We start from the raw sequence: 14,825 nt of genomic DNA, 5'->3' as shown, positions 1-14,825 counted from the left end.
TTAAACTGATCGAAAGCAATGAATGGTGACCACTTATTTAAAAAAATAATCTGTCAAAGGAGTCTGATTAATGCCTCTTTTAACCGTAAAACAATCTGAAAAACTGATCAGATATAAAGTTTGCTATGTGTATGAACTCTATCTATGTAACTAATGAGCAATCAACATAAAAGTGGCTTTCATTTTCCAGAATTATTACTTTGCTATCTGGTACCAGCAGCTTCCTCAGGACACCAGCTCAGCCTCCATCAGTCAACTGCAGCTGGTTTCCCTGCAGGAGGGGAGCTGACTGCTTCAGTTGCTCCAGTCTGGCACTGGAGGCAACACAAATTGAGGCTGGTGTTAATCCAGAGAGGAGTTGCTGACTTTCTCAAGCATTGCTCCCTGTTGCACGCCTATTGCTCATATCCTTCAGGGACGTGCCGCCCTCCCTATTCCTTCCACCCCTTTATGCTGCTCTGGATCCTTTACATAGACACTCCCTCCCTCTTTCACCCTGTGCTCTGTCACCTCCCATTTCTTTCTTCCTCTTACTTTGTCCAAGTTGGGCCTCTGTGCCTTCACCCCACCCTGCCTCTCTTCACCCTTATTTCTTTTGCTGAAGCAATCTCTGCGGCCCAACTGCTCCTCCCTGTGTCTTAACAGGAACATCGCATGTAGGATTCAAACTAAATACATAATTGTTGGTCCGTCCGTCCGTTTATGTTTTTCTGCAGATCCAAAATCAAAGTTAAATCCAAATAATTTTGATGTGCCTCAAGAACAGACATTGTCTAAGTTGATATTAATTTTAAGCATAATGAGATGTACGTCAAACAAGACTGAATGTCTTTGAATATTTATTAAAGACATTTTTGTGCAGCTGGGTAGCAGTAGATGGCGCTATAATATCAATGTATTTAATCAAAGGGCTTCTACTTAACTATTTGTCCTATAAAGTGATTGCTGTGTCTTCTGTTATGAAAAGGATTATGATAAGGACTCTATTCCTGTTACAATGCAGGACACTGGCTATGGATGTATATTATATTTAGAATACATTTATGTCCAACATTTTATAACCACCCATGTACCATTTTTGTCATGCTACAGTCACGAACTTAATTGTTTTTCACTGGGATTTTGTGTGATAGACCAACACAGAGTAGTCCACAATTGCTTCTGAAGAGAAAATGATTGGATGGTTGATGAACTGTTTTTACAAATGAAACTTGAAAAGTGTGATGCACATTTGTAATTTGTCCCCCCTCAATGACTGCACCATGCTGCCACAGTAAGGACAGTGTGGCACAGGCGATGTGTACATTGCTTTTTATGTTTTGGCAAAATATGTCTTTTTTTAGCATCATCTGACCAGAGTAATTTATTTCACCTGGTTGTGCCAAACTTCAATTTATACTGCCTTTTGGTTTCTTTCAAAAATGGCTTTCTTCTTGCCAATCTTCTCCAAAGGACAATTCTGTGAAGTTTACAAACCAATAGTTGTCCTTTGGACAGAAAAGCCACCAGAGCTGTTGATCTCTACAGCTCCTCCAGAGTTATCATGAGCCTCTTGACTTCTGTAGTTAATGATCTCCTTGCCTGGTCTGTCAGTTAAGGTAGATGGCCATGCTTTGGTAGGTCTGACGTTATTCTATACTCTTCCTATTTTCAGATGATTGATTGAACAGTGCTTGAGGAGTTGTTGGGAATCCGAGATTTTGTTTTAACCTAACTCTATTTTAACCTTCTCCAATCTGTATCCCTTACCTGTCTCTTGTGTTTCTGTGTCTTCATTCTGCTGTTTGTTCACCAGCCTTCTGTAACAAACCTCTGAGAAAAAAAAACAACAACAAAAAACTCTTGAATATGTCAGTCCAACTTGTAGTACATTCGAATAGTAACATCAGCTCTGAATAAGAGGCTAAATACACCAAAAACAACACAAACAGCAACAGGTCAAACAGCTGAACATTGGGCTCCAATAAAGCAATGATCCCCATTCCAGACAGCACAGATACATAAGTTTTATTGTAAAATAAATATCAAATAAAATGAAAAGACTGCATGGAAATAAAATCAATGTTAAAATAAAAAAAATTGTTTATTTAACAGTGTAATTTAAATCTAAGCAGTCTCTTCAGCAACTTCCGGAGTTATTTCTGAATGTTTCCTAAGAGCACAAAACGTTAATATTCGTCTTTTCCCAGATGGGGTCACTACCATCAAAATAGCTATTTAATTTTTTTCACACATTTTGGACGGAAAATACTGCATTAAGAAAATAATTTCTTAATCTCATCTAATGCATTACTCTTGAGTGTTTAACCTGTTTCAATGTAACTAAATACAAAGATAAGTGACATCAATTTCCTTCTGTTGTTACCTTGATTTAATGCACACCAATACTTTTAAGTTTCTTTCTCAGTGTTACTTAAAAAAACATATGAACCAATAACAGTGTAAACAAGTTTAGAGGGAAACATGTATGGCAAATAATTTTTGTGGTTTAAAACTGCAAAATAAGAGGATACAACCTGTTAATCTGAGCATTTGTAAAGTTGTTCTTTTTCTTCCTTTCTGAGCAAAACGCCACAGAGGAGCTCATTGTCAACAGCGCTTTATGAATGTTTTGATCGGTTTCTCTAGATTTTAGGGGCCCCCCATTCAAGTCCTCTTTTGGCTGAGTGGATGCAGTCTTTATAGAGAGGCATTGAGTCGGATCAAAGAGTTAATCTGCAGGTTCACCACCCACCGACCTGCCTGCAGTTTGTCTTATAGACCTAGTTATGAATTGAGGAGCGCTTGCTTCAACATGCCTTTTCTTCTTCTTCTGACCGTCTGTCTGTGAATGTGAGGGGTAATATGTCCTTGCTCCTAAGTGTGTGCGTGTGTGTGTGTGTGTGTGTGTGTGTGTGTGTGTGTGTGTGTGTGTGTGCGCTTTTTTTTTAAATCCCAAAGAGAGGAACGATTAGGAGATTTTTGAGCCACTCACCTTTTACTCAAATAAATCATTCACTTCAGCTAATAAAAGGAATCTGACCCACATGAACGTTTTTGTAAAGGACGTTTGGAGTTTGGCAAAAAAAAAAAGTTCTACCTGATCCACATGGATGGATGGATGGATTTAAAGAATCAACGACTGGACTGACACATTTCAAACATCTTAAGCCTAAAGTGCCTTATACAATGTTCACGCCCCTTGAACATTTTTACATTTTGTGATGCTACAGCCATAAACATACAAGTATTTTATCTAGATTTTATGCAACAACCCAATGCAGAGTTGTGCATAATTCTAAAGTAGGAGGGAGATAATACATCCAACCCCTCAGCATGGTACTGCCACTGCCGTGTTGCGAGGGGGGATCAGATTTAGATCAGGGATCTAAATCCAAATTAAAAGCACACCGCACTTTGAGATTTTTATTTGTAATGAAGAAGAAAAATCTATGTAACTTTTCCTTTAGTGTCACAACTATGCACTACTGTTTGTAAAGGCTTATTGAATCTTAATAAAAAACAATTTCACCCCGAGTATAAATGGATTGATCTGCTGATCTGATCAATAAGTGGACACCCCTGCAAAATATTTTACAAAGGAGTTAACAAAATTGCATTTGTATTCTGTCATATTTACTCCGATACCCCGAAAATATTATATGCAGCCAATAATCTTTAAGGCACCTAATTAGCAAATAGATATACATCCACACCACAGAGTGATGCTGCCAGCACATGTTTCACAATAGTAAGGGATTTTAAGAAGTGTCAAAATAAAGGGGACAAACTCATAAACATGCCATGCGTCTCATATTTGTATATGCAAAAATATCTGAAAACCATTTCCTTCCACTTCTAGGATTTGTTCAGTGTTGGTCAAACAAATGACATCCTATTAAAATACAATACGTTTTTTGGCTGTAACGTAACAAAATGGGAAAAAATTGAATACTCAGACATTTTTGGATAGATGTATCAGATACCTGATGTGAGTGTTTCCAGTTGTTCATCTGACCTCCTCTCACGTGGTGACAGGAGGGGGAGGCGGTTCCAAAATGAAATCGGGGTGCGAAAAAGAGGAGGAGTATAAACTTAAACAAGGAATAGGAGAGACAGTAGTGTTAGAGCAGCTGCAGGGGGACAGGAAGGGCAAGGCGCAGTCTCTCCACTGCGTTATTTCAGATTTAATGTCCTTGTTAATATTTATATTTTATTATCGAAACAAGACAGCTGGATTCTACATTTCACACTTTGGCTTGTTTTATTTGTTCGCTGATAAGAGAAGGTTCACGCACAACTGGACAAATCCATAAACTGTTTTACGCACAAAGTTTTGATCTCACTATTGTAATTAAACTGGATTTCTTGTTTTTTTCACCAAAGAGTGACTTCAGATGAGCAATCGACTGCTTGACACCCTGGGATAAAGTTGTTTTTTTTTGTACTGATTTTTAGAGATTGATCAGAATAGGAAAATTTGGCACATATAAGAGAACTTTTGTGATCTGGACCCGAACCCACACCGTTTTCATTTAACCCCCCCTAAAAACGGTGCAGGACGTGTGGTGATTTTTTTCTGCGCGTGTCTCAACAGCAGAGCCCTTTGCCCCGGTCTGGCTGCTCGGCGGTGCCGCGGCGGACAATCATGTACAACAGGCCGGTCCCGAGAAGACGAACCGGAGCCGTCCGACATCTGCTGCAGCTGGCGTGCGTCTTACTCGCCTGCAGCTCCCAGCTTCTGATGGCGGAGGCAAACTCGTGGTGGTGAGTGACTGATCACTGGAGATGCAATTACTTCTGAAAGATGTCCATGTGGTTCAAATGTGATATACCATTTGGTGCGTGGTTCGACCTGCACATTTGTTGTTTTATGCATAATTTCCACAATGTATTTATGTTCTGTTTGTTGTTTTTTTGGTTGTTTTTGTTTTTTGGGGGGGGGGGGGTTACTTTATGATGCATTTTGCTTCTTTTATTGTTTCTGTTTTCTGGGGTCTGTTTTTCTGTCTCTGGTTGTTGGGTGCTGGGTTGAATGAAACAAATGTGAAGGCTCTGTCACAATATTTACCCTGGCTGGGCCCCAAATGGCATAGCCTGTGCCTCCAGAGCACTCAGTGATCCACACTTGTTCTTGTCTTATAAACTACTATGATGATGAACATTTGTGAAATTAGGCTTTGGAAGTTCACCTGACATACAGGAGCTGCAGAATAAGAAAAAGAGGGCCATTTATTTCATCTACTGCAGGGGCTGATAGCTAAGGTTTTTCTGGGGGGTGGTCAAAGGAAAGGAATCCAAGGAGCAATAAAGATAGTGTCTATAGAGATGTTCACCACAGGAGTCTATTTATTTCTGTTTTATAGCCCACTGGTCCCTATAAAACTTGTGCCTGACTTTTGTCCTCTACTGCACAGATACCAGACTCGGCTGAATTCCCAGTTCACTCAGATTTAAACTTAATATGTCCTGCATCTCTCAGGTCTCTAGGTTTGACCCCAATCCAGAGGCCTGAGATGTACATCATCGGCGCTCAGCCTCTCTGCAGTCAGCTTTCTGGCCTTTCGCAGGTAAGTTTCCTTGGAGAGTGCATGGGAATCTCTCCACTGGGACCACTCAAGGTGTCAAGCCATTAGGCTGCTAATCTCTGCTCCTGTTTCTGTGTGACCCTGCAGAGTCAGAGGAAGCTGTGCCAGCTGTACCAAGATCACATGAGCTACATCGGAGACGGAGCGAGAACAGGCATCAAGGAGTGCCAGTACCAGTTCAGACAGAGGAGGTGGAACTGCAGCACTGTAGACAACACGTCCGTGTTTGGACGCGTCATGCACATTGGTGAGTTTTTATGCTGGATGTGTTACTGTTAAATTTTAAAGCAACAGCAAGTTTTGACTTGTGTTTGGAGATTCCCTTAGGAAGGTATTACTCTAATTTTGTGTGTTTGCTTCACTTAACAAGCTTAAAAAGGAAAGTACTCGATATTGTTATCTTGAAAACAATTCTTTTTTTCCCTTAGATACAGACTAGTTACCAGAGTGAGGGTGGAGCAGAGTTTTAGAAAGTTTCAAATTCACAAAAAAATCCAAATGTGCCCGTCCCACAGTTTACTCCTTTTAATCACAATCCAGATAAAGTGGGAATTTAATCTGAAATTTTCCGGCTATATAGAGCATTGAACAGAGCTGAGCTGCCCCTTCCCCATTTGTTGCTGCACACTGCTGGTCATCTGGCTGGAAGAAGGCTACTGCTTTTCCCTTAAATTCTTCAATTTGTGATAATCAATATGTTGGATTATTGTAGCAGCAGCACCAATACTTGTTGCTTTTCACTCAGAAAAATAAGGGGAAACTGTAGTTTCAGGAACTGATTATAGAATCAAACTGATTTATTTATCAGCTAAAACTTTTATTAGATCATGACATAATTTGGATACGTTTCTTTGTTTTGTTTAGGTGCAGAATTTTGCTTATCAGTTTAATAAAAGAAATCCAGTGTTTACAGCTTGTATTTGGACACGTTGCATAAAATAATGGTTTTAAATTCTCTAAGTTAGCCTAAAAATTTAAAAACTGAATGCAATCAGTAAAGTTTACTTGTCTGGTATGAATACCAAGAAAATAAATATAGATATATACACATTCTGAAATGGAAAATAGTGTGGGTTCTCAGGTCTAAGAAGTCATGTAAACCTGAAAATTAAAACTACATAAATGTATACCAAGATTATACAAAAATAAATAATCTCTAAACTACCCTTGGCTTTATTTTGTGCTCCTCCTATTAGACACACAAATGGTCTTTAAAGATCATCATTAAAATATTATGTACTAACACAAATATTTCCATTTTTATGTCATAACAAACTTTAGCCTTCTTCATACCCAACAGATGTTCATGGATCTCCTGAAATAATGAAAAACCCTGTTAATGTCACTAATATTTTAATTACTAAACTCTTAATGTTTTCCACATTCATAATAAATTAAGCAAAGGTTTAAAGACTGATCAGAAAAACTTAATTATTTCACTTTTGCGCAAGCGCAGTAAAACAGGTGGTCAGTAAGACGCGGCGCAGCATAGACAAAAGGCGTGCGTAAAAGACGCTCGAGAAAAAACATCAGCTACATAGTTCTGTAGTTCCGGTATTATGGGTTTCTGTACTAAGTTTCGATCCTGGATCATCATCCAACGCGTCTAAAGTCCCAGCAGGCGATGGGGAGGGCAACGTCTAATCAACAAGTAAGTGTCAAATCCGCTGCAGGCGGTCAGTCAGTCGGAGAGCCGAGGTGTTTGCTGCTCTTCTCTCTCACGCTCCGTATTGACGGTGGGCTCTGTCCTCCAGGTTTATACGGAGGTGTGAGACAGCCCATTGTCCCGCGGCTCTTCTTTTGAAATGCGCTGATGAGCTGACATCGAGCCGGCAGATCCGGACCTGCTATTTGGAGTCGAGTCTCCACGGTCCCATAAACCTGACTGGGAAAACTGTTAAAGCGCCCGAATGATGAAAAAGGTTCACACACCTCGTTTTTTTCATGCATACCTGCATGTCTGGCTGGCTGGTGTTGATTCCAGTCCACTGTGTTATTAAACCGCATTGTTGGGCATTAGGTGGTCTATAAAAATAGCTAGCTACAGACCTGCTTAAGAGAAATGGTAACTTACCAAACATTACTTAACACCCCAATAGTAACAGTTTACGTAAAATCTGTAATAAAAGCGTTGCCAAGGAGGTAAATATTTATTTATATACATATCCTAATATGAGAGTTGGGACACACCTTGAACACCAATAGTCTAGAGGTTCGCAGTGTTTCTAAGTTTAATGTAAATGTGCTTTTTGAGCAAAACATTCACAGATTTTGTTATTCTGCTCTTATAGAGAAACACAAATATAAGTAGTTAATATTAATTGGTTAGTTAGTTGGACTATCTGGTGCTGTAGCCAACCCGTAGCCTCCTTTCAGCCAGCCGATAGGCAGTGCGCAGCAACAGTTGAAGGAAGGGCAGAGCTGCATTACTCCATAGAGCTAGAGAAAATTGTTGACATTCAGACTCAGTATGAGTAACATTTTATTGGTTTTGAACTGTAGCTTTTTAAATCATTGCTATACATTGATGTAGACAATGTCCCATGCCTTGATGCTATCAGTCGGAAATGTTAAAGTAGCATCCTCATCAATACTGAAAAATATTAAACACTCTTTCTACTCTAATAATCTGCCTAAATTGTTACTACATTCTAAAATCAATAACCTGTATCCTAAAAAATTAACTAGACTAAGCTTCTTCTCTTTGGAGTTTTGTTTTATTTTTCTAACTTCCTGTGTCAGCTAGTTGTTCTGCTTCAGTAATAAATATATACGTAAACAGGAATAAGAAATGTATTTGTAGTTTCAGTTGTTATTCTTTATTTCTGTCCTTTTGAATAACAGTGCTATGGCTAACCACATTTTAGTTGGCATATTTGCTTATGGATGAAAATACTCATCCAAGTTCTTACTCCTTATTAGAGCATTTTTAGAGGGGAAATTATCACAGGAGTTGATTTTGTTGTTTCATTTTAACAAAATTTAAAAACATCCTCCTAATGCCAGTGGATTATATGTACATGTCTTCAAGATAATTGAAATTTCAAACACCAAAGGAACGTTTTCACAAATAGATGTCGAATGACATTATGTGTGCCACAGGTATAAACTTTCAGAAGTGGTAATAAATAGTATATGTGTGCAGATGTGAGCACATTTTGTATGCACAGGGGTCATAACTGATGTTGAACTATAGTCAAAATTCCAAGTTTAGGAGCATTCTTGTTGTATTTCTCACTGACAACTCTCAGGGCATGGGGTGCAGCCTTGGCAGTTCCACACAACTCAAAATGTGGATATGAAATTAAAGGTAATCCCAGCATGTGGATTTTGGATTTGTTTCACAAATTTGTTTAGTATGATTTCATCTTGTCTCCAACATAGACATTTAAGTTACAAAACACTGAAAACTCCCTATACATACTCAAGTCAGGATGTTATTTGTTATTGTCATGGAAATTACTGACATTCAGGTTCCTTAACCTCCAACCTGTCAGCCTATTGAATCTGTCCTGTCTGTATGCTTTTTAACTGGTTGTGTATTAACACAGATTGAGGAATTTTTGTGTAGTCCTTTTTTAACAAAGTGTTAGTCTAATGATGTGTAAACTGAAACTAATAATATAGACAGACTGTATAAATCCCCACTGAATTGATGGTAGGTAATTAGACATGATGCATATGCAGCTGCACTGTGGTGTAAAGTGCTTAGTTAGCTATAAATCTGTAACTTATGCTTAGTATTTTGCAGTTTCTACCTGAGACCTAATTAGTCATGGAAACAAAACAGAGACAATATGTAAAAACTAAATCAAGAAGCTTCCTAGCAGTTTGTGTTAGTAAAACTAATAGAATTAGATGGTTTTGCATTCAGTGACTGACAGAAAACGTCCTGAACATTTTCATGCTGTGCCCTTTTCTTACCATTATTTTATGATGATTTTATTATAGTCTAATACAAAGTATTGTATAATTGTAAGTAATTGTAAAAAACATATGAATTTGCTCAAATAGTTGTTTTTTTTAAGTTTTCAGTGCAATTGTACTTACCTCTCTTAAATCTGGTACCCCTTAAAAAATGTGGTGCAATCAGTTGTCCAACTGCATGTAATTTAATCTCAATATAAATAAAGCTGTATCATGAAGGCCTCAGAGAACATGTTGTTAGAGAACATTAGTGAACAAACAGGTTCATGAAGTTGTGAAGGAGCTTAAAGCAGAGTTAGCTTTTAAAACAATATGCCAAGCTTTAAACATCTCACAGAGCACTTTTCAACCTTTCATTTGAAAATGGAATCAGTAACAAAAGTGCACATCTGAATGGAGAATCTGTCTAAAACTTGATAATTGATGTTCTCTATCCAGTATGTTTCAACAAAAAGGTTTGGGGGAAAAAAGTCAGTCTCTAGGTGTGTAAAGTTGAGACATGTACCAAAAGCCTGGCGACAGGTGGTTCTAAACCGTTTTAACACAAGGTGGCTGAATACAAATGCAACTCTCACTTTTTTAAATTTTATTTTTAATAAATCAGTTAATTGATAATGAAAGGTAAAATAGTTCAAGGGTCCTACATACATTTCAAGAAAGTGTAATTAATAGATAACCCCATAATGTAAAGTGTTATTATATTAAAGTTCAAAGTCAAGGCCAAGTCATGATCTATAACTAAACCTAAATATTTATTTATTTATTTCAATTGTATTTGATCAAGGACAAGACATAAAATATAGCAACATTTAAAAGATACCAGTGTCCTGTTTATAGACCCTCTAGCCAATTGCTAATTTGCATGCCAAGTCCCTGGTTAGGTTTTTAGAAGTAAAACTAGTAATACAAAGAAACCTATTTAAGGTTTACAGCTCTCCTTGCCAAGACTCCTGCTTTGGATGTCTTTGAAATCCTATGACTAGTCACTTCTGGGACAAGGTTACCTTTAAAAACATTCAAAAGTAAATTTTATAAAAGATGAATGTATAAACTATTGAGATTATACTTTCAGTGGATTTTACAATGATGCCACTTCATTAGCTTTTGATGTAAAACTTAAAATATTTGTTTGTACAAGGACATCACAGGCTTTAAAACTGATTGCATAGTTTGGCCCAAACAGTTACACAATAAGAAAGGTGAGACAAAATTAAAGCATGCAAACACAATACTAGAAATGAACTTATCTGACAAAACCAGCTAAGGTTATCTTTTACTAGTTGGGAATCCAAAACATTTCCCAGGTATTTGAAATCATCCACTGTTTGGATTTCATTGTTATCAAATAGCACAATACAATTATTGCCTGTGCATTTGATTGAGAAACACATTGAGACAGTTTTGGTACAATTCAAGGACAGAAAATTATCCTTAAACCACAGTGAGACTCCCACCATTTGTCTGTTCAGTACCTCTGCAGGTTGCTGTGTAGTCTTTACAGTTACATATATGACAGCATCATCTGCATACATTTGGCTCTGAACTGATCTTTACAACCTTCAGTCAATGTATTAGTATATAAACAAAATAGCAGTGGTCCCAAAATGGATCCTTGTGTTTGTTCAGTAACATTCTCTAACAAACTTCTGAGGCTTTCACAGAACTGTCACAGAACAGCTGGATTTATTTCTAATTAGGTGCTAAATTTCTTTAAGGGATTCAGAACAAAGAAGGGGGAAAACGTAAATATGCCACACAGTTTCTTGTTTTTGCTTCATTAGTGGCCTTTATTTTTCAAAATTGTTATGACAGTAAGCAGACAGGAAAGGAGTGGAAAGAGGGAAACGACATGTAGCAAAGGTTGACTGGGCCAGGAGTCGAACCCGCGATGGCTGCATTAAGGACTGAAGCCTCTAAATATGGGTCGCGTGTCTCACCCCTGCACCACCGCTGTGTCCTCGACACAGATTTTCAACTGTAGAAACATTTTGAAAACCAAAAAAAAAAAAACAATCTGAAAGGTGTGATGTGTTTACATATATAACCCTTTTTACTCTAAAAACTCTAAATAAAATCCCACCTGGTAGTGGAACAACATCAGGCGGTGGTGTTAATTTTATTTCTTTCTTTACTTATTAGGTGACCTCTGAAAGCTATTGGTTGCAATGGATTTTTAAAAAATACAATGGTCTCTGCTTGTGGCAGAGGGTTATATCTCGCTTAGTGATAAAATATAAGAAAAATATCTTATGTTTTTCTTGTCTTTCAGGCTCAAGGGAGACGGCATTCACCTACGCCATCAGTGCAGCCGGTGTTGTCAACGCCATCAGCCGGGCGTGCCGTGAGGGTGAGCTCTCCACCTGTGGCTGCAGCCGCGCTGCCCGGCCGCGCGACCTGCCGCGTGATTGGCTGTGGGGAGGATGCGGCGATAATGTGCATTACGGCTACAGGTTTGCTCGGGAATTTGTCGATGCCAAAGAGCGGGAGAAGAATTACCCGCGCGGGTCGAGAGAGTACGCTCGAATCCTCATGAATCTGCACAACAATGAAGCTGGGAGACAGGTATGACCAAATTTTATGCCATACTTTTTGTTCTGCTGTGGGAACTTTGATGGGGGAAATGTGTTTTTCCTCTTTTTACCCACATACTATATCTGTATGTCTGTTAGGAATGTGTGTCAAAGTTGACATGGCCTTCCCCACCAGTATTTCTGTGAGTGTGTGTGTAGGTTATTTATTGGGAGCCTGCAAATGGTATAACTACTAACGCCCTTGGAGTTTAGCTGGGTCGCCCAGGTCAAGGCACATTCCAGTGTTTTAACGCACAGACACACATGCACATGAATGCACAGATAAATACGGACAGATGCAACATTGTGAATGTAAACATCATTATTTGGAATATGACACTTGGAGGATCCATCTGATGGCATGTTTGCAAGATGCCAGGTATTGTTAAATCTGCGCACACATTTACTCATAAAAGGTCCTTTTGCCTGTTTAGGTGCAGACTGCTTATCTCCAGCACAGCTTTGTTTAAGCTGTTTACAGGACAGAGACGCTGCATGTGTGTATGCACAAATGTTCTGTTTGATTTGTGTGAGAGACAGTGAGCCCAGCTTTGTGTGTGTCAGAGGTCAAAGGTGAGGGTCTGGAGAGCTTGTGTTTCTGCTGACGGTCCCGTTGGGGCTATAGAAGAAAGTATGAGGAGAAAGATATACTGCTGCAGCTTTGTATTAACACATGCTTCCACACACGCACATTCTTTTGAAATAACTTTTCCTCCCTTCTCTTGTTTGATCCTTCGCTATTATTGTCGTCTGTCCATCGAAACGGAAGAGAGGAGAAGCGGGAGATGAAAAGATGGTGAAAAAGGCAGTATCTCTCCTCCTCCCCTTCCCTCCTTTCTGTCTTTCTTCCGAAGACATGCTGGTTTGTCCTAAGTGGGATTTGTCTTGCTTGGCTGAACAAGGCAAACCACAGAGTTTTTGTGAAGGATACAGGGGCCTATGTGTGTGCGTGTGTGTGTGCGTGTGTGTGCCAATTCTATTATTTGTGTGAACAGTGAGCAACGCGATGTGGTTGTCTGTGTGTTTCAGGGTCTAGAACAGAGACACACAACAAGGAAGGCATCTCTGACACACTCAACAAATTCCCAAAGACTTGCAAAAATATGCACACAATTATATGGGCATGCTGCGTTCTATTTCACATTAAAAAATAGAAAATGTTAACTAAAACCCTAATACAGCCAGATTGTTTGCTCCCATTCGGAAGACCTCCAGCTGAAAACTCGTTCAGGTGAAATATCATTCCTGCAGACAACACATCGGGCTTATTCCTCGATCCAGTAATTCATTGGGTGAATTCTGTTGGCAACTTCCGGTCCAGCAATTTTACACGTAAACAAATGGTCTCCCGCACAGCATACCCAGAAAAAAACATGTGGGTGACTAACCAAATGATCTAAGGATATCATATCAACAATTTCAAAATATAATTTCTTTAAGTCATGCTCATTTCAGGTTTTGATGAGACCTTGCTAGAGCTACATTTGACTTCTCTTGAAAAGTGCAATCTGAATAGAAGGCACAACTACATCCAATATTTTAAAGCATCCATACATCCAGCCAGCCATCCGTACCTGCTTATTGTTGCAGGGTCATGGGAGGAAGATGCCGTCTCTTCTGCAGTCATAGGGCAAGAGCCTGCAATCACAGGCTCTTGCCTGGAGACCAGACCGGTCACCTCTCTACAGAGCAACAGAGAGATCTAACCAATCACACACACTAGCTTCTGTGGGCAATTTAGAGAGACCAATGAACCTAAGATACATACGTATATTGGACTATAGGAAAAAGCCAGGGTTCCCAGGGAGAAGCCATGCACGCACAGGGAAAAAACACACAAACTCAATGCAGAAAGACTCTAGGGCAGGACATATACCCAGGAACTTTTTGCTGCAAAGCAAAAGTGCTAACAATTGTTCCATTGTGCAGTCAGCTTTTCATTTATTTCAAATGAAAATAAGTTTTAACAAAGAAAAGCTTACAAATCAAGCTAACAATAAATATAAAACTGCCAGATTTGAGCGCTCAGTCAGAAATATAATTCAATTCAATTCAATTCAATTCAAAAATACTTGATTAATCCCAAAGGGAAATTAAATGTTGTTATAGCTCATATTATGAAGGTTTCCTCAAAGAGCTGTTGTAGATGCTGATGGCTGTGCAATCACTGCAAATAATAAGAATTGATTTGTACAGCCATATTTTAATTCTGCTGAAGATTTCAGGTGTTTCTTTATAAACAACATGAGATGTGTGAGAATTGTAGTCGCCTGAAAACATACAATATATTGCCAAATGTGTTGGGTCACACTACCAAATTAAAGAAGTTCAGTGTTACAATTAATGTTAGATTTGAAGTGCTTTTTAAAAACTGTCTGTAGAGGAAAACTAACAGTCAATATCATGCAAAACATACCATCCCCACAGATAAACATGACTGTGACAGCATGATGCTGTGGGTATCCTTCTCTTCGGCACTGACAAGGTAGAAACGTCAGAATCCCAACTACAGGAGTATTCATTTTGTATTTCCAACAGGGTGCTCAAACAAAATGCAAAAAGAGATGGTGAGGTGTTGTCACTTTACCACTAGATGTCACTAAATCACAAAATCTGCTTCTTTAAGATGTAATTTTCTTGTGTCTAGTGGTTTGCTAGATTGCAAAAATATTTCTCAGAATGTCATTGTTAAGAAAAGTGGAATGAACTTTGGAATGGCAATGAAGTTGCAATGTAATCACCTCATTTTCACACAATTAGA

At 38.7% G+C, this 14,825-nt stretch overlaps 1 protein-coding gene across 3 annotated transcripts in view; it reads left to right on the top strand.

The window, feature by feature from the left end:
- wnt5b (wingless-type MMTV integration site family, member 5b) overlaps nucleotides 1–14,825 on the top strand; it is a 112,107-nt gene that overhangs the window by 86,058 nt on the left and 11,224 nt on the right. For all 3 annotated transcript variants that reach the window (XM_047390257.1, XM_047390259.1, XM_047390258.1), the window contains exons 3-6: nucleotides 4,577–4,746; nucleotides 5,462–5,549; nucleotides 5,655–5,814; nucleotides 11,764–12,056. In XM_047390257.1, coding sequence (XP_047246213.1) covers nucleotides 4,628–4,746; nucleotides 5,462–5,549; nucleotides 5,655–5,814; nucleotides 11,764–12,056 — 660 coding nt within the window. In that variant the 5' untranslated portion in view covers nucleotides 4,577–4,627. The remainder of the gene's footprint in view (nucleotides 1–4,576; nucleotides 4,747–5,461; nucleotides 5,550–5,654; nucleotides 5,815–11,763; nucleotides 12,057–14,825) is intronic.

Source organism: Girardinichthys multiradiatus, chromosome 17 (assembly GCF_021462225.1).
Source record: "Girardinichthys multiradiatus isolate DD_20200921_A chromosome 17, DD_fGirMul_XY1, whole genome shotgun sequence".
Taxonomy (NCBI): domain Eukaryota; kingdom Metazoa; phylum Chordata; class Actinopteri; order Cyprinodontiformes; family Goodeidae; genus Girardinichthys; species Girardinichthys multiradiatus.
This window is presented reverse-complemented; position numbering and strand designations above follow the sequence as displayed.